This window comes from Thalia democratica, chromosome 3, assembly GCF_965202585.1.
Source record: "Thalia democratica chromosome 3, ktThaDemo2.hap1.1, whole genome shotgun sequence".
NCBI classification, from domain to species: Eukaryota; Metazoa; Chordata; class Thaliacea; order Salpida; family Salpidae; genus Thalia; species Thalia democratica.
In genome coordinates, this window is record NC_139167.1 from 77,964,275 (window position 1) to 77,985,209 (window position 20,935).

Below are 20,935 nucleotides of genomic sequence, written 5' to 3' on the forward strand. Positions count from 1 at the left end.
AAACAAAGTCGTAATATTTAACAATTGACAAATATTATACCAAATAACATAAAATCATTTGAATATGAAACTTAAAGAATTCTAAACGTGGATTTCATACTTAAAAAAATAGTTTAGCATATTATAAAGACTATAGTTATAAAAAAAAACTAATTTAATACAGAATATAGTTTAGGTGCAATAATGATACCAAAAATAATTCTAAACAAGTTTAAATGCTTAATATTAACTGTCACTTAAACTCAAACTTAATAAGTGTATTTACTTCTGTTTTAAAAAGTACATTAGAAACTTGAAACTTATGGCTAACTTTTTACTTCAATGTTCAACTCGTAATTTTTTTTCCAAGTTTGCACACTTTTTTATCAAACTAAAAAAATTACTACGGAAGTTTAAAAGAATTTTCCTCGTTACAAAAATCCTTTAACTGTAGAGGTAACTTACGGAACTAATACAAACATTTTAAATATTTTTGATAAAACGTGTTTATCGTTTGTCAATAGCCAACAATAGTTTGTTTTGTACTTATTAAACTTATAGCCTGCAATAGACGTGTTTTAAAACTTTTCTATTAAATATTTTTATATATTGTTATTCCATACAAGTCCTAATTTTTCAAACTAAGAAGCAATTGGATAGTTTTCAACAGAAAAGTATTTTAAAGCTACATAGTAACGGACATTGTTCTAATTGTAAAAACTGTAGACTATTACTACAAAATGACTTTGCATCACTATAAATTAGTTATATTTTTTTAAAAAGCCTACGAAAACGTATGGCCTTTAAAATTTAATAGTTAAGGATTTAAGTGAAGTTTATCTTAAAAAATCAGTGAAAAGCATATAAAAGTTATAAAGCCGCGCAAGAAAGTTTTAAAAATATATACATCAAAAACACATAAAATGTAAACACAAAACTTAGTAGTCAGTCTCAGTAGCAGTACTTAGTATCGTGTGTTTCAGACACTTTTATATTTTAAGCAAAAAAAGTTAACCCAAACTAAGAATAGTTATTTAATCTAGTTTAGTTTTCTGTATTTACTTTTTTAAGTTAAAATGACATGTCTTCTTTGTTACACATTATAAAATAAATGCTAATTTTAAAGTTTTAAGTGATTTTTGATTTATTTTTCATATATAAAGTAAGTTTTTTAAGATATATTAATGACTTTTTTTTTCATTTCTACAAAAGTTTTCTATCACACTTATTTAATTTTTTTACAATCTAAAAGACTTCTATGACATTAACAAACTTATATTAAACTGTAAAAAATTCTATGATTAATTTATTAGCTTCGTTGTTTTTACTATTTAAAGTTGGTTAGTTTTTTATAAGCAATAATCTCTTTTTTACAACCAACAACTTTTTAATAGTTTTCTGGCTTACTCACCAAGTTTTTGTTTGGTTAAAATGATTGATAAACTTCTCTTAGTTTGATACATGTAATTTTGTATTTGAACACAGTAAACTACAGTAAACATTTAATTTGAGTTAAAAGTGAAAAATAAAAATTACGGTTTTAAATCGATTGCTTGTACTACAAAACAGTATTTGTGTCAAAAGTTATAGAAAACTTTAAAATAAAGTTTTTCCGGTCAAAAGATTACAGAATATGTATACTTAACTTGATCGTTTACTAATTTTTTTAATAGATTATGTTGTTAGTTAACTTAAATGCTGTTTTCTAGTTGAATTAACTAGTAGGCTGTTATTAATTGCTGATCTTTTTGAATGTTGTTGCTAAATTTACTCAACCATGACATACTTCATAACAAACAATAAGTTTCAGCATGTCAAGTAAGTATGCAAAAATGTTTGAATTTTACAAATTTATCAATTTTACTCTCATGTACATGATTTTGCTATAACTGAGTAAAAAAATTTGAATAGTTATAAAAATTTTTATAAAAGTTGAATATAAGTTGTTGCTTGTAAACTCAAAAAATGGTTGCACAATTTTATGTTTATGTTTATGTAAATTTAATTTGAAACAGATTAGATGATATCACCAGACAGGGTTGCCAAAAAAGATATAATTCTAGTAAAACCTTGAATAGTGCTTGACAAATCAAAATTAGAATGGCTAAAATTAAATTAGAAAAATTTCAGAGTTTTAGACATTTGAAAGAACCTAGAACTTTGAACAGTTTTTTTTAAAGGTAAAAAACAATAGTCTTACTCTTCCCCCTTCAACAATAAATATTTTTGAAGGTCAAGCAAGCAAGTTGTCATCACCTGTAATTATCAGGGTTGCCACTTTACCTGGATACCCGGAAAAACCTGGAATTTGAAACGTTAAGCAAAAAACCTGGAAAAACCTGAAATTTCAAAAAAAAATCACTAAAAAGCCTGAAAAAAACAGGAATTTTAACAATATCACATGTTCAGTAGTGAAATTTTGATTTGACTCAAAAAATCCATAATATATTTATAAATAAAAAAATTTTGTCACCATCAAAAATTATTTTTATTAAAAAACATATTTATATTAGGTTTATAGTATTTTTTAATATTTTTATACTATTTAGCACAGTTTCTTAGCTTAAACTTAACTTTAAACTAAAAATAGACCTAAATATGTGTATTAATAAAAACCTGGAAGAAATTTGGAAAACCTGGAAAATATTTTGAAAAAAATAAGTGGAAACCCAGTATCTAAGACATTTTTTTACCTGAAATCTAGTTTTATACTAAAAATAGACTAAAAAACTTGTTCTTTGTAAAGCCTTGAAGAAATTTAGAAACCTGGATAAAAAATGAAAAAAAAAATCTTTAGGAACTCTGATTAAGTATATAAAATGTTTAAAAATATTGAAACTGTTATCTGGCAAAATCTAAAAGAAAATAACTTGATTTATTATTATTATCAAATTTCCACCTTTTTTAGCTTAATATTTGATTTTAAATATAGTTGGTTTTTTTATGGTAAATGATTTCAATTTTAAATTCTCAACAGTAAATCCATCTCAACCTAGTTTAAGGTTAAAAAAGCTTAGGATAGTTTTGTTTTTGGAAAACTCTATCTAGCACTAAGTCAACTTTGAAAAACTTAAGGATTTTTTGATACCTTAGTCAAGTTAAACTTATTTTTTCAATTTTTTATAACTTATTTGCTAACTTGTGCCTTGAAAGTTAACTTTAGCTTTTTTTTTTTTAAATAGTTATTAATTATTAAATAGCTGTTTTTAATTTGTGGTCAGCTCTGCTAAAGTGAAACATAGTTAAGTGATGAAATCAATCAAACTTTTCTTGATCGTTGTTTTTTCACTGGTCAATCTGACTGGTCATAAAAAATTTTAAGCTACTTTTCAGGGTAAAATTTATACTGGTCAATTTTTCAGATTAATATTTGAGTAAACTTAGCTACTATACAAATATAAATTAAGTACACACTTTTAAAAGGTTACGCATCCGCAAGGTACGCACATAGTACAAATTTAGTATCTAAAAGCACCAGCTTAAGGTACGCACTAAACATAAAAAAACGTATAGTTTTAAAATATTTTACAAAATAAATAAGTTAATGAAAAAAGATCTTTATAACAAGTTATATAATTAAAACATTTTCTTGATTTTCCTTGAATTTTGCCACTCTATAAAAAAACAATTGACTTCTATTATTATTAAAACACTTTATTTTTTCTTCACTTTTTTGCATATTGTACAATCATTTTTAAATTACATAGACAGTTGCTGTTTTATATTTATTGAAATTATATTTAATTTCATGATTTTTTTAATCACTTTTACTCTTTCATCTACAATTGTTTTTAGAGAATGTAAATTACTCTTAAATGGCATGCATTTACAATTAGAGATATTAAAGTTCTTGAACTAAGTAGTTATAAGCAAATAGTGTATCAGATTTGTTTGAGAGTTTTTTATAGTACCAAATTTCATTTAAAATTCTGTAAAATTTAAAACTTAAATAGAGGCATAACACATAAACATGGACAAGCAGTGTTTTTAACCTTAAAATTTTTTTCAACAAAAACAGTCTGCAGAGCAAAAGCCTGGACTTTCCTATACCGTGAGACAAGCTCAAGTTTAACATAAGGGTTTATCATACCAATTTGATAATCTGACCACAAGTTTCAGTAGACTGAGACCGATTTTGTCCTCATTTGGACTCTTCAGTCAGTCACAACCGAAAAAAAAAATTGTTGCTTTAAGCAAAAGCCAGAAAAGCCGTTTGTAGATTGAAGACTGCAAGTTTTTCAGTTGTGACTGACTTATGAGTCCTAATGAGGACATAACTGGTCTCAGTCTACCAAAGCTGGTGATCTGATGATCGAATTGGTATGATCAACCTTTTTAATAAATGTTATAGTACTTTTTTATTTATAAATTTAGTAAAGTCTTTTATAAAAACATACAAGCTTCTTAAAGTTAATATAAATGTCAAGTATAATGTTTTCATTAGTTTGAATCTTTATTTTAAACTTTTGAGTATCTAAATAAATGCAAGATTAATGATTTAATTTTAAAGGATTCAATTTTTCTTTTTATTTTTATTTTGATTTCTATATATGATTTTTTACTATGAAGTCTGATAAGAACCATGGATAGTCTGCCATGGACACTTTGTACTGTATCCTTCTTTTATTTAAACTTTTAATATTTTATAATCAACCTTTTTTATATTCTTCTTACTACAAAAATGCAACAAAATATGAACAGTTTCTCATGGAAGGACAGTTTTTGTTGAAAACCTAAAGTTTTGTTTGGCAAAGTCACTGTGCATAAATATCAATGGAAGTTTGTGTATGTTATATAAAAAGTTCCACTTTCCCTCATATCTCCCAAATTCATTTCTGGGTCCCTTTTATTATTTAAAATTTATTTAAAAAATGCTAATATTTCTTCATGACATCAGAAGAACCAAGTTTTCTTAATAAAAAAGGAGTAAGTAAACATAAATTAAGCCAATGAAAAGTAAATAAAAGCTTATGATATTTTTATCAGATTGTTTTTATTTATTAAATCATCGCATACTTTTGCTTTTAGTTTCACAGTGGTTAATGCAAATGACTTTTATTTTATTGTTTCAGACACTATTTAAAATGTTCACATTTATTGGCAAATTGTATTATATGAAAATAGTATTAAAATATTTAATAAAAAATGTAAAATATATCACATAACAAACTGCTAAGTATGTGAATAGTAATATGAACAGAGCTGAAGTTAGTGGTATTCTAACTCTTAAAAATTTGTGTTTTGTAGAAATGTAAAAAAAATCTGTATACATCAGATTCTTAAGTAGGTAGTCTCTCTTTATTAATAATTGTAGGTTTAGCTTTATCAAGTTATATGAAATTGTAAAATTTATTAACAAAAAGTAAATAGAGTATATTCATAGAAAAATAAACAGGGTTCTACAGCTAATGAACTAGCCTTGATTTTTGTTTTTTAACCCAAGGTTTATTTAATGAACTTTAATTATAAATGATCTTCTTGAGCAGCAATTTAACTTTCAGATGATTTATTCAGTAGTTATGACTTAACAAGAAATAATGCTTTAAGTTATGTATTTTTATTTTTTTATACATAACTTTTAGGATAATAAAATGAACAGTTCTGACTTAAAAATTATAGTTAGTTATATTAAGTTATAGTAGCTTACAGTATTCTAATTCCAATTATGTTCTTTAATTTACCAGGTTTGCCACATACTCAAGCTACTCAGGCCAATTCAAGCTAGTTTAAAGTTTTAGTAAAACTCTAGCTTACTTAAGCAGGTTCAAAAAATTTTCAAGTTACTTGTAAAATTCATGCTTTTATGCAGTTTTTTATCAGATTTCATGCTAGATGGGTTTTTAAACAAGTAGGTGACACTTCTGCATGAAGGGCAACTTTTTTACTGTGAAAAACTTTTCAATTTTATTTATTTTTATCATCACCCCTAACCCTTACCCTTAGTTGGTAATTTAATTTATTCTTTTCTTTTTTTGACTACTATATATTTTTTGTTTAACTTATTATTATTTTATTTATAAAACTGATAACCCTAACTGTTGTTTTTTTTATTTAAAATTTTTTGTTTTAATTTTTTCTTCTTACTATTAGTTTTATTTTACTATCACTGTTACCCCCTTACTCTTATTTGGTACTTTTTTTTATGATTATATATTGTAAGAGTAGTTTTCATAAAGCAGTTTTTTATATAAAAATGTTTCCATTTCCCTACATTTTTGAATTTTTTGAAAAATACTTGATTTTCCTTAACAAAATTGGCAAAAGCCATAAAAATACCTGAGCTTTACTTTTTTTGCTTAGTGCTGAAAATTATTGTTGTAAGATATCATTTTTTTTCCATAAAGTATGTTTATATTGAAAACTTTTTAGTTCATACAAGTAGAGTATTAAAGATGAAGTAAGTTTAAATAAATACTAATTTTTATATTTATTTAAATTTGATTTAGTTTATATCAGGAGTTTAAAAATAAATTAAATTTAGCATACTAAAAGTTTTAGTTTTTTACTCATTGAATGGTTTCTTGTTTTGAAATATAAATTATAAGATGTTTTTGTTTAAAGATGTTTAAATAGGCTCTAAAGCAGGGTTTCACAAACTTTTTTTCAAAAGGCCTCCTAAACTGAAATTAAAAAAGCTATGGCTCCCTTCAACAAGGTAACTCAAAAAACTACAATAACAACACCTAAGACTTATTTTTTTGCTCTTCCGTATTAACTCCAGAATATCCAGTGTAAGTTTTAAATTATGACTTCATGGCCCCTCTGTGGCACCAAAAGGGGCTATTTGGCCCACTTTGAAAAACCCTGTTCTAAACTAACTACTTTTATTAAAATATTAATTATTTTTTATAAACCAGTGTTCCCAGAACTTAATTTTACTGTGCATCAATGGGGACCTGTGGTATTTTGTGATTGGTTAGGAAAATCTACATGTTTTCAGAAACACCCTTATTTTTGTAGTTTTTAAAACTAATTTAGTAACATAAAAATAATAAAATTGCTAAAAAATTTTTGTAAAGAATGATTATATAAAAAATGAAAACTTTATTAATTAAATATATATATATAATTTATTTAAATGTAGGATTTTAAAAGTACTGGAACATATGTTTCATAAAGACAAAAAAAATTGTCTTTAATCTTCAGCCAGTCCAAATTTAAAATAAAAAGCACTTTGGTAAACAAAGATGCAAAAGTTAAAAAAAAACAATATGACAGAAGAATTGAACATTGTATATTACAAATATTTAGTACAAAAATCGATCTACCATCTAACTAAATGGGCTCAGTAGAAGATGTTAAAGTTTGAATAATAACCTTATATTAATTTATTGAAATGTACATTTTAAAAATACTGGAACATATGTTTCATAAAGACTAAAAAGATTGTCTTTAATCTTAAACTTGAACTGGCTGAATATTAAAGACAATCTTTTTTGTCTTTATGAAACATATGTTCCAGTATTTTTAAAACCTTACATTTCAATAAATTATTTTAAAACCCTTCAAGTGGGCTCAGTAGAAGGTGTTCAAGTTTAAATAATAACCTTATTTTATATATATATATATTATATTAATTTTTTTTTAGTTGTTTAAGTTGTAAAAATATCAAGAGTTCCAAACCTCTACCCCAGGTGAAGCCCCTGTTTTGCACAGCATTTTATTAGGTTTAGTATCACTGGTTTCAACTTTAAAAACGTAAAACAAAATAGTCCTTTTATAAAAAGAGTTTTAACTGTTTGAATTTAGACTTTTATTTACTTTTAAAGAGATACATAAAGTATATATTTATAATTTAAAAAAGGGAGATCACAAATTTACAGTTGTGCTTTTAGTTTTTTAATAAAGTAGAGGTAACTATTAGCCTAATGTAAGAGTGAATCGTGCTAAATATGCAAACGTTTTATGGTTTTCAAATAAATTCATTTTAATGTAATCCTGACTTAGACCAGTTTCTGGTAACTTTTTACCTAAAAAGTGGAATACTTCAATTAAAACTAATTAACATTGAACTAACTGACATTGTATACTGGCAGTCTTGTACTTTATTTTACAGTTTTATAATGTTAAAAAACGAAAAAGTTCATCATGTTTTCAATTTTACCATTAAATTTAAAATTATTTTTATTTTTACTCTAACTAATTGAAATCTCTTTATATCAAAATATCACCTTTGTTTCCAATACATGTTTAAACAACTGTTATGCTCTTACTATTTATCTAGTGCTTTTTAAGCTAATAAACCTTTTATTTATTGTTAAAACATAAAATAATATTAATGATAACTTTTGAAAGTTTTAAAACTGACAATAGATGCACCATAGTAAAAATATAATTTATAGTTTATTGTTTCAAACTTTTTTTTTAATAATTAATTAGATAAATAAAATTCCTAAAAAAATCTAAATTTAAAAAATATAATTTTAGATCAACTAAGATAAATTTAAGTCTACAATGAATTTGGCTACCGCAGACAAACTCAACAATTTGCTTGAAGAAATAATGGAACCTAAACTTACCAAGTTGGACGAAGAGAGAATGAAGAAAATTAAATCAGTGTGCAAAACCTCGCCAGAAGTTGTGGAGTACACTTTCAAGCTTGTATGGAACAATTATCTAAACAAACCCGACTCTTACACAAGATACCACAGTGTTGAAGTCTTCGATCAGCTCTTCATGAGGTCTGAGGTGTTTAGAAGCAAGTTGTTAGATAAAATGAATGAATACATGGTGCTTGCCATGGGCACTGAAAAGAAAGCACCTCTGCCAAAACCAATCCCCTTGCAACTGAAAGAGTTTGCTTTAGTCAAGTTCAAATGTTGGCATGATAAGTTTCATTCAGTCTACAGGCCTCTCAGGATAGCAAATGAGTTTCTGGTTACCATCATGAAGGTTAACTTTCCAGCTGTTATTTCTTGCTATGAAGAAAGGAACCCCAGACCTGTGGAAAGGAAGGTGGTTGTTCAAGAAATAAAAGCTAAGATAAAGAAGTCTTTGGAAAGGGCTGAGAAAATAAATACAAGCATTAAAAGCTGTATTGACTTGCTGACATCAAAAAGTTTGTTCAAGTCAGATGATTTCAAAACTGTAAATAAATGTCCCGAACTTGATGACAACAATTTAAGGGCCTTGGGAATTCCCTCAACCGGATACAACATTGAAATAAACCTCAGCAACGCGGTCACTTTTAAAGTGTTCAAAACAAAGAAAAATGATTGCATTTTAGAAAACTTTAAAGAGTGTGTGCTTGTTGGCCAAAAGAAACATATACCAAAACTGGAAGAGCTGCTTAAAACAGCTAACGATTACAAGGCCCCTGTTGCTGTAATAAGAGAACTTCGCTTAACAATAGACAAATTAAAAAGCAACATTTTGAGGTTTGAATCAATCAAAGTTTTACATGGTGAAGGCAATGTGGACGAGGATGAATTTTTAGAGGTAGCGGAGCAAGTTGTGGATGAAGTCAGTGTTTTGATGAAAGAAGAGGATAAGCCTTGTTGCTCGTACAAAACTCCCACCATGTCTTTTGAAAAAGCCAATCAGTTGTGGTCCATTGATGATAAAAAAATTGAAGATTCTAGCAAGTGTTTTGAAAGTACAGATAGAAATGGCAACAGCTCAAGTCAATCAACAAGTGCAACTGCTAAAAGGAAGTTTGGACATACGGGAGATGCTAAAGGCACAATTAAAAGGTTTGTACTAAATCAAGTGTATTAGTTTACTTAATAAAATCTTTTAATTAGTATAAAAATTCCAAAATAAATCCTTGTAAAGTTGAAATGTTTATAATAATTTTTAATTTTATTAATGTAGAGTATTTTTTTAAGAGTTTTTGTTAGTAGGTTGTCTTGGTTTAATCTATTGGTTGCATGTAAGAGGAGCAAATATTAAACAATTTATTTATATATGCACCTTTGTTACTATTATAGATTATAAATTATTAAGAAATATTGTTAAGACGTAAAAAAGTTTTTAGTTGTCCAAAATTTAAAATGTTTGTAAATAACTTATATTTTTTATTTACAAAATTTTTAAATATAAGTTCAAGTCAAAATAGAAATAAACTTAGTTGTTATAATGATCTTAAGTTAATAGGGGTTAAAGTTTTTTATTATAAAAATTAACATCTTCTTGTTTTTAAAAGCTTAAAGTATGTGCTGTCACACAGTTTGTACAAAATGTAATAACTTTTAAGAAAAAGTTTTTATAAGAATCCAGATGAAAAATTTTTAGGATTTTTTATCTTTGTTTTCTGACAACTTATCAATTTAAAACTTCACTTATTAACTATCTTTTTTTTTTTTTGAGCTAATTTTGAAAATTATTTATGATTTTATAAGTTTGAGTTTGAAATTTTTTATATAAAATTGTTAAAAATAAAGACTGGATTTTAACTTATTACTTTAAGTTCTTTTGTAGAAATTGATTAAATATAACTAATGTACTAACTCTAAATATTAAATAATAATCTATGAAAAGTGATTGATAGACTAGTATTATTGAAATATTTTTTTTTGTTTTTTTAATTTGTGCTTTGCATAATGAATATTTTTAAATTTGATACTTTGTATTAAAAAAAAAACTTAGAATTTTGTAAGAAGTAAAACTATTTTCATATTTGTTAGCTATGATAAAACTTTAGTTATTTATATGTACTTGTAAAAATATGGCTTACTCTGCTATGGCCTTAGTTATTTATACATAGTTGTATCAACAAATCAGTCACATCATTGTTAAGGGCATAGGGGGTGGGGAGGGTCCACCTTGATTTTTACAAGTTGTTCTTATTTTATAGAGTTTTATCTGAGCTATCAGACATTTTAAACGGCTTGAAAAGATTCAAAGTATTTTTCAGATATGAGCGATCAAAGTTGGTGACCTCAATAGGTTCCTAATGGAAGGCTTAAACTAAAAACGCAAAAAAAGACCATTTTACTAAAAATTTTTCTTCTTCTTCATTTTTAAAGGAATCTTCTTCAAATTTTCACAGAAAGTGTATTACTCAATTTTAAAAAGATTGAATGCAAGATTTTTTTTAATTTTGAAAAATAAACTTCTTATTAAAAAAAAAACTACCTATTATTTTTTTTTTTTTAACTAAAATTTTTATTTTTTAGTATTTTTAAAATTACAACATTCAAAGTCTTTTAAATTACAATTGGAAAGTTTCCTAAAAGTTTAAGGTCTCTAGCTCAAAAAATGAAGTAGAAGATAGGTTTTTAGTAATTTTTAAAATTTCCAAAGAAATAGACCCCAAAAAATTTGCCGTCCATACGTTTGTATCGGAAACTGTTTTTAAAAATTACAATTTCTCAAAAGTTAAATAAGATTTTTAAATTTCTATAAAAACTGGCTTGTAGTTTGTACTTCAAGCTTTCATTTAAGATCTCATGTTATATTTAGTTGAAAAAAATGTCAGACCCCCCTATGCCCTTAATAGTTTATAGTAAATTTTGGTTTGCATTTGTAGTATGTAGTTCTTAAAATGTTTAAATAATTTACCAAATAAAGAAGTGTATTACACTTTAAGGCCGTTTGGGATCCAACATTTTTAAAAATTAGCATTATACAGGGTTGCCACATGGTCAGGAAAATTCAGGAAATCAGGAAAAGTCAGGGAATATTTAAAAAAATGACAAAAGTCAGGAAAAAATGGGCGGTTTTGAAAAAAGTCAGGAAAAGTCATCAAATTTGATAAAATAAAATAAAAAGCCAGATTTTGTCAGTTTAGATTTATGAAATTCCTTATTTTTTAAAGTTTACAAATGTTAAAATTTACTTAAAAATTCTTTAAAGTCAGAAAAAAATTCCAAAATTTTCCGAGAAATTTACAAAATTATTTAATTTAATGCCTTCATCTGGTATAAATTAGTTAAATATCCTTTTAAAACTGCAAAATTTTCTATTAACATATTGAACAAGTACCCTACTTGAACAAGCAGATTTTGTAAGCTTTTTATTATTGATGATCTATAGCAAGGACACTTCTATAGTGAAACTGTGATATATACACAAAAGTTTATCTAGCACAATTTTAGAATCTAAGTGTTTTTTGTTTAAGTAATTAATTGAATTCTTTATAGTTAAGCAGTTAGTTTAGTATTTGATGTAAAAAAATGATATGTATAGTTCGTTATTAATTTAAGGTTTTAATTATAAAAGTTCCTTGTATGTGATTTCGTTTATTTAGATACATTTATACTAGGAAATTCTAAAAAAATGTATTCTTTGTTGTTTTAAGGTTTCAACTGTAAAAGTTCTTATAAAATTTAGGTTTTAATTGAAAAAGTTACTTATATGTCGTTTCGGTTATTTAGACACATTTATGCTAAAAATGCTATAAAAAAATGTGTTCTTTTTCAGACAAGCTGTGTTTAAAAGGTAATAATGTAAGTGTTTTACTGATAGAGCTGTTTATTGCAAATACATCAATCATACACAGATGGTTCAAGTGATGTAATGGAAGCTTTGTTAGATTATGTATTATAGAATAAGTTTAAATTAAGAGTTTGATTTAGAAAAGTCAGGAAAATTTTGGTAAAAAGCCAGGAAAAGTCAGGAAATTTTTAACTTAGCTTGATCTGTGGCAACCATGATTATACTTTTAATGAAAGCTTACATTTTTTTGATAGGTTTCACAGAATAAATGATATAAATTTTGAGATAATATTTGTTGTGTTAAAATTTTCTGATAAAATTGTATGATGGAGAAAATTTTTATTGCTGATTTTCTCTTAATTAAAAAAATACTCAAAATCTATCTCTGTTTTCATTTTTTGTTCAATTAACCTCAAATTTTCAGAAAATATTCCTTGCATTATTAGAAAAATTTCTATCGTAACAATATATAAAAAGTTAAAATTAAAGAATTCCATGACATAAAAAAAATCTACTAGTTTTACTCAAAAAAAAACTCACAATTGATATGTTTGTTATTTGGTTAAAGTTAAACTGATAAAGATTCAAAAGGACTTTAAAACTGTAAGAGAAGATAGATTTGTGATGAAGTAGTCTTTTTTTGCCTTTTCACTTTGGTCCTTCCATAAGGAACCTATCGGGTTTTCTGGTTTTGTACCCTTATGTCTTAAAATCTTATTTGAATTTCACAGTGCGGTAAAATTTACCTGCTAGTTCATCTTATATCTTTAAAATAAGGTCACATGTTAAAAAGTCCCTGCCCCCCTATGACCTAGGTATAGGTCAAGTGTACCTTAAAAAATATAAAGGTTAATAAAATTCTTAAAAGGACCCCTGACAGTTTTACTACGCACTACATGTATTGATTGACAATATTCAACAAAAATTAAAAAATATGTAACTATATATATACTATATAGAGAAAAGAAGACCACAGACCAGTTGATGGACATTGTGAAGAACGAAGACGGTTCAATCACGCTGGTTCCGATGCAAGACAAGCAGAAAAAGAAGATCAAACTCAAGTCGCAGTCAGGCAGAAAACTGCTAATAAAAAAAGTAAATTGTTTGTTTACATTTTTTTAGTTAAAATTTGATAGGTAAATAATATCAGTTTTCTATAGCATCTTGGAATTTGCCGATTAAAGCACTAAATAATAAATAAGTGATATTACCTTTTTATTATAGGAATAATAACATAATACTATAGATTTTTTTAGTTTTAAGATTGCTATCTATATTTTGCATTACTAAGTAGGATAGTTTAAGTAAATATGTTCATTATTATTAAAATTTATTAATAAATTAAGTTATTTCTCATAAAATATAATTTTTTGTTTTATTTGCTTTTGTTTTTTTTATTAAAATAATTAAAAATTTTTTAGAATTTTTTTTTCAAAACTTGAACATTTTGAAATATTTTAGTATTTATATACTACAAAAGAAAATACGTAAAATATAAGTAATTTCATAGTTGAATTTATGTTTAGTCAAAATACATGAAACTTAAAAAGTGATTTCAATTTCAAAATCAAACTTATTTTAAAAATAATAAATTTATAAATAAAGTGTATATAAAAAATTTATACATGGTTGGAAGAAACCATTTTGATATTAATGTGATAGTTTGCAGCTACTATGCAGTCACTATAAATTCACTATATTTTTTTTTTTTCAAAACATTATATAAACTTTAAAAAAATAAATTTTCATTTAAATAATACATATACGTGTGGTTTGAATTATTTTTTAGTTTATTTTTATAAAAACAAAATAGCTTGTTTATTTAATAATAATAATTGTATCGGGCTATATTGACCTAAAATGGTACTAGACTTAGTTTCTTTGCTGAACATTTTTTTATTTACTTTTATTTTTTCTGAATTTTAAATTAAATAAATAAATTAAAATTCATTGTAACTTTTTATTCATTCAAAAAATGTACAAACTTGAACCGTAGTTCACTTAAAGTTGTTTTTTTATAGTTAATTTATTATAACTAAATTCTACAATAAGTTTTCTAAGTAATTTAAACTTAGATTCTTTTACTTTTTTAAAAATCAAAACACCAATGCATTATAATTTAAAGCTTTGAACTGTAATTAACTTGTTGGAAGCCTGAGACAATAGTAAAATTGAACTTTTTTTTGTTTCCACAATACTAAGCTAACTTTTAAGGTATTTAAAAAATCTTGGCATATAACATGTACTATAAATATAATTATCAATTTTTTCTTAAGAATTTGTGATTTTTCTTTTCTTTTTTTTATTTATTTTTTTGTTAGTAATCGTTACCTTATATAGATGTTTTTACTTACTGAATTTTTTTGTTGCTTAAAATACTTTCTACTGATTTTCATTTAAAATGATTTAATATTTCAAAGATGCCATACTTTATTAAGTTAAGTCTTTAGTCTTTTTTCTAAAACTTTTAATAATAAAAAAGTACTCTAATATCTAATATTTTTAGTTAAATTTATGGTAGGCTAAGTAAAATTGTAGTTATAATTTATAAAGTTTAATAATAACTTTAAAACATTTAAAGGGCTTTTTATAAAATATTTGTTATAATGCTATAAAAAGTATGTATAATATAAAAATGCATTGATATCATAACTGTGTAAACATTTTGTGTTTAGTAATCAATTTCAGGTAAATGTAAATTTAAAAAAGTTAACTTGCATAAGTTATCCAATACATTATTCATTAATAGCCTATGTGTTGTAAACAGTGACCAACGATATATAAAATTGGCACTATATCGCTCAAAGTTTTAGACTCATTGAGTTTTTTATTATGTTGGCTATGAAGTTTTAGCACTTTAAAGTTTTAATATAGTTTATACTTGATAACTATATGGTTACTCTTTTTCTTAAAATAAATTGTTTTTCTAGGTAACCTCGTTTAAATGATGACTTCGAGTTTTACAAAGATCTAATGGATGATGCTCAAACAATGATACACTGTTGAAGATGTTTGGTAAAAAGACAAACAACCAGTTAGGTTAGTCATTTTTTAAATTTAATTTCTAATTAAAAAATATTTTTTTGATAACAGATAGTTATTTTTGTTGTAAATTTCATACATTTTTGTAAGTTTATTCATATGTATTCATGAGCATTTTCGTGTCCCATTGAGATTTATTTTAAGTTTTAATATCAGTTATGTTAATTTTCACATCTCAAAATAAGTGTTGATAAAGTTTTATATGTTCAAAAAAAACAATTTCAAACATTGAGGCGTAGAAAATTTTACATCATGTTTATAAAAACTTACAGGTCACTGATGTCGAAAAAAGGTGATTTTTCTAACAATGCTCCTCATGAAAAACTGATAAGAAATACGAGGAACGCTCCATCAGAAATAATTGCAAATTCTGAAAACTGGAAGTAGTTTTAGGTATTTGCAGTTGAGTTGATTATGAAACACAGTGTCATCATTTTTAATTTTCGTGTTACTCAACCAAATAAAATTTAAAACATGTACTGCAGAGTTAATCAAAGTGGGCGATTTTGCCTACCAGGGGGCAATTACTACTAAGGGGCAGGAAATTAAATGGGTAATTTAGTAGTTAAGGGGCAATATATGATAAGGAAAAGCATTTTTTTAGATTTGTGCCAGCGATTTCAAAAATTAGTTTTGAAAACCTTGAAGTGCTGTTTTTTTTATGATCGCATAACTAATAATAGAAGTTGGTTATTAATGCTATAGAGCAGGGTTTCCCAAACTTTTTTTTTGAAATAGCCCCTTTAAAGTAATTAAAAAAGCCATGGTCCCCTCCAACAAGACTACTCTAAAACTTAACATTTAAAAAACCGTAGACTTTTGTTGATATTTCTCACTTTTGGAAACCCTGCTATGAGGGTATCCAGACAGTTTTTAAAATAAAAAAAACAAAGTTTGTACTTAAAAGCATAAAGTAGGAACTACTAGTTTTTTTTTAACTAATTTAATTTTTTGATTCAAAATCCTCTTAGTTTAAATTCTTTAGAAAATATATAAGCTAAAAGTTAGTAATTTATTGTTTGAGAGGTTAAACTCTTTGCATAGTGCTATTAAATTTACAAAAGAAAATGAAAAAAATGATCAAATATCATTTTTAGATGTTTTAATCAAAAGAAAGGATAATAAATTCATAACGTCTATTTTCAGAAAACCATTTACTGGTCAATACCTTAACTTTCAATCATATTGCAGTAAAAGAAGAAAAATTGGTTTGATTAAAACTCTATTTCATAGAGCAAATAAAATATGTTCGCCAGAAGTATTTCAGAATGAACTTAAGGTTATAAAAGAATTACTAATAAAGAACGGATATCCTAATCCGTTGATTGATAAGGTATTCAAAACTGAATTGAAAAGACTAAAGTACACAAAACCTTATGGACCAGAGAAATGTCCTGTTCTATTAATTTTGCCCTATGTGGGTGAAAAATCAAAACAAGTTGAAAGAGATATCAAGAATATGACAGAAAAAAGTTTACCATGCATCTAAACAAAGAGTAATTTTTACTTCTGCTGCTATCCTAAATCCTAGAGGTAAAGATCTAATATCCTACAAACACAAAAGTTGCGTGGTATACACGTATAAATGTTGTTGCGCAAACAGCTATATAGGACAAACTTCTAGGCATTTAGAAACAAGAATAAAAGAGCACGTACCTAAGTGCGTGAAAGACCATATCAAAAATCAACCGAAGAAAATGAGTAATGCAACCTTAAACGCAACAAAAAGATCATCAATTTCAGAGCACTTAGTAAAAAATCCTAAATGTGGTAATAATTACAGTGAGACAAAGTTCAAAGTTTTAAGAAGTTGCACGAACATTTTTGATTTAATTAAAATAGAAGCTATTTATATTCACTTAAACAAGCCAGAATTATGCAAACAAAGAGAATTTGATTACTCATTATCCTTGTTTAAATTAGACTAATTTTGTTTTAAATTGTTACAGTTAATTACGTTTTCCTTGTTGTTTTTAATTTTTTTTTGTTATAGTTTAGGGTTTTTTTTTGCTAATTGATTGATAATTTCTCATATAATTAAAAAGGCTATATAAGTTTAAAATTTGTTTTACCTTGTTACAATTGTAATCACACTGAAGAAAATTGTTGAAATATATATGTGTTGTTGAAAAAGACTTGTTTTATGTATAAAAATTAAAACTAGCAGACATATGTTTAAAATAATAATTGTATTGGGCTAAATTGACCTAAAATGGTACTAGACTTAGTTTCTTTGCTGAACATTTTTTTATTTACTTTTGTTTTTTCTGAATTTTAAATTAAATAAATAAATTAAAATTCATAATAACTTTATTTATTCGAAAAATGTACAAACTTGAATCGTAGACTTAAATTTGATTTTTTATATTTAATTTGTTATAAATAATTTCTGCAAAAAGTATTTTAAGTAGATTGTAACTTAAGACTATTTTACTTTAAAGTCAAACCACCAAGTGCCTTACAATTTGAAGCTGTTGAACTGTAATTATAAAGCCTGAGACAATAGTAAAATTGAACATTTTTTTTTTTCTTTCACAATACTAAGCTAACTTTTAAAGTATTTAATAAATTTTGGCATATAAAATGTACTAAAGATATAATGATCAATTGTTATTAAGAATTTGTGATTTTTTTTTTGTTAGTCACCGTAACTTCATATAAATTTTTTTTACTTACTGATTTTTTTGTTGCTTAAAATGTTTTTCACTGATTGTTATTATAATGATTTAATGTTTTATAGGTGCCATACACTAATAAGTTAAGTGTTTAGTTTTTTTTTCTTCAACTTTTTGTTATTTAAAAAATACTCTAATATCTAAAATTTATAGTTAAATTTATGGTAGGCTAAGTCAAATTACAGTTATAATTTAAAAAGTTGAATAATAAATTTAAAACATTTAAAGGGCTTTTTATAAAATATTTGTTATAATGCTGTAAGAAGTATATATGATATAAAAATGCATTGATTTCATAACTGTGTAAATATTTTGTGTTTAGTGTAGTATTCAATTTCAGGTAAATGTAAATTTTAAAAAGTTAACTTGCTTAACTTATCCAATACATTATTCAATAATAGCCTATGTGTTGTAAACAGTGACCAACGATATATAGAATTGGCACTATATATCTCTTAAAATTTTAGACTTATTGTATTTTTTTATTATGTTGGCTATGAAATTTTATCACTAAATGTGCAGTTTTAATATAGTTTATACATTATAACCATGTAGTTACTCTTTTTCTTAAAATAAAATATTTTTCTAGGTAACCTCGTTTAAATGATGATTTCGAGTTTTACAAAGATCTGATGGATGATGCCAAAAACCATGATATACTGATGAAGATGTTTGGTGAAAACCAAACAACCTGTTGGGTTAGCCAATTTTTAAATTTAATTTGCAGTTAAGAAATATTTTTTGATATCAGTTAGTTATTTTGTTGTAAATTTCATACGTTTTTTTAATTTTCAAATGTATTCATGAGCATTTTCGTGTCCCATTGAAATTTATTTTAAAGTTTTAATATCAGTTATGTTAATTTTCATTTCTCAAATTAAGTTTTGATAAAGTTTTATATGTTCAAAAAAAAAAAAAACAATTTCAAGTATAGAGGCGTTGAACAGTTTACATCATATTTATAAAAACTTACAGGTTACTGATGTCGAAAAAGGAGATTTTTCTAACAGTGCTCCCCATTAAAAATTATTAATTAGAAGTACGAGGAACGTTCCATCAGAAATAATTGCAGATTATGAAAACTGGAAGCAGTTTTAGGTATTTGTAGTTTGGTTGATTATTATACACAGTGTCGTCTTAAAAATGTGTTATAGTTTTTTAATTTTCATGTTCTAAGCCTAATAAAGCTGTTGTTAAAATTTTGCAATATGTACTGCAGAGTTAATCAAAGTGGGCGATTTCGCCTACCAGAGGGAAATTACTACTAAGGGGCAGGAAATTAAATGAGTAATTAACTAGTAAAGGGGCAATATGTGATAAAGAAAAACAATTATTTTAGATTGTGCCAGCGATTTCAAAAATTAGTTTTGAATACCTTGATGTGCTGTTTTTTTATGACTAATAGTAGAAGTTGGTTATTTATGCTATAGAGCAGGGTTTCCCAAACTTTTTTTTTTAAATGGCCCCCTTTAAAGAAATAAAAAAAAAGCCATGGTCCCCTCCAACAAGACTACTCTTAAACTACCATTAAAAAAACCTCAGATCTTTTTTGGTATTGCCCACTTTTGGAAACCCTGCTATGAGGGTATCCGGACAGTTTTATAATGTAAAAAAAACAAAGTTTGTACTTAAAAGCATAAAGTAGGAACTAATAGTTTTTTTTAAATTGTTTAATTTTTTAATTCAAAACCCTCTTACTTTAAATGCTTTAAAAAATATGTAGATCGAAGGTATTGTATTGGCAAAAATAAAATTAAAAAATAAAATGTAAAATTTTATTGTTACTTTAAACTTTAATATTTTTGTAAGTATTTAAGGCTTATTTTTGTCATATCTTAAAAAATTCTAAATTAAAAAAAAAAATAATGTTAGTTAATTAACAAAATTAAAATGAAAATATTTTTTTTCAATTTTTAAAAGAAATAAAACTAGTATGAATTATTTATTTTTGAATTGTCAGGATTTAAGTTATTAGAATTTTAGTATTAGTTCACCCTTTATAACATAATCCATTTATGATAAATATCAAGTATAAACTGTTTACCACTGTTATTTATTATAAATTCTCGATATTCATGTTTTTCAGAAATTCAAAAATAAGTAATTTTTGAGCAGTTATAAAAATAAAATGCATGAAAAAATAATGTTTATAAATATATATTTGTTGGTATCGTCCGATGAATATATATAATATGAGTATATTATTTAATGAATTTTCTAGAAGCTTTTATTTGAACAACTTTACATAATTTTCTTATTTTGATAGCTTATAATTTAAGTTTTTACAAACAGATTAATTGATGGTATCTGAGATCATATGAAAATTTTTTTAATGAGGACTTGAGTTTGAAGTACAGTATCTTGGTGAATTTGAAACATCATGTTGCTTGGATATACTTGAAAGGTATTTAGACAGTTATTTGTTTTATGTCAACAAAGTTGTATGACTTATTTTAAAAAAAAACTTATAAAAATTTAAACTTCTTAACATACAATACACTTATACTTTTGTATTTACTTTAGGAAGTTTGTTTATATAATTAAACTATTTAAATAAACTAAAAAATATTAACATTTTTTAGTAGTTTAAAGTTTTTCAGTGTTTTGTAAAAATAAAAATTAGTTTGTACCTTTTATAGAAAGTTTAAACCTGTATTTAAAATATTTTTACCTTGAAATGTTACTTGTTGTTTCAGATAAGCTAAGTTTTTTTTGATATTAAAATTAAATTAAATAAATTTTACAACTAGATAAAAAACTTATAAATTAATTTACTTTAAATAGCCTGAAAATTTAATTTTGATCAAAGTAGAAACAAAGCTGAGAATAGTTTTAACTTAGCTTTTTACAAGAAGTAT

General features: G+C 25.0%; 1 protein-coding gene across 1 annotated transcript; it reads left to right on the forward strand.

Annotated features, from left to right (window-relative positions):
• The first annotated feature begins 8,433 nt into the window (after nucleotides 1–8,433).
• LOC145832572 (UV-stimulated scaffold protein A-like) lies at nucleotides 8,434–19,091 on the forward strand. Its single transcript, XM_082939886.1, has 6 exons — nucleotides 8,434–9,671; nucleotides 13,317–13,455; nucleotides 15,291–15,399; nucleotides 15,675–15,795; nucleotides 18,667–18,775; nucleotides 19,053–19,091. The coding sequence occupies exons 1-3, from the start codon at nucleotides 8,434–8,436 to the stop codon at nucleotides 15,306–15,308; spliced, it is 1,395 nt and encodes a 464-aa protein (XP_082796012.1). The 3' UTR covers nucleotides 15,309–15,399; nucleotides 15,675–15,795; nucleotides 18,667–18,775; nucleotides 19,053–19,091.
• Nucleotides 19,092–20,935: the final 1,844 nt, after the last annotated feature.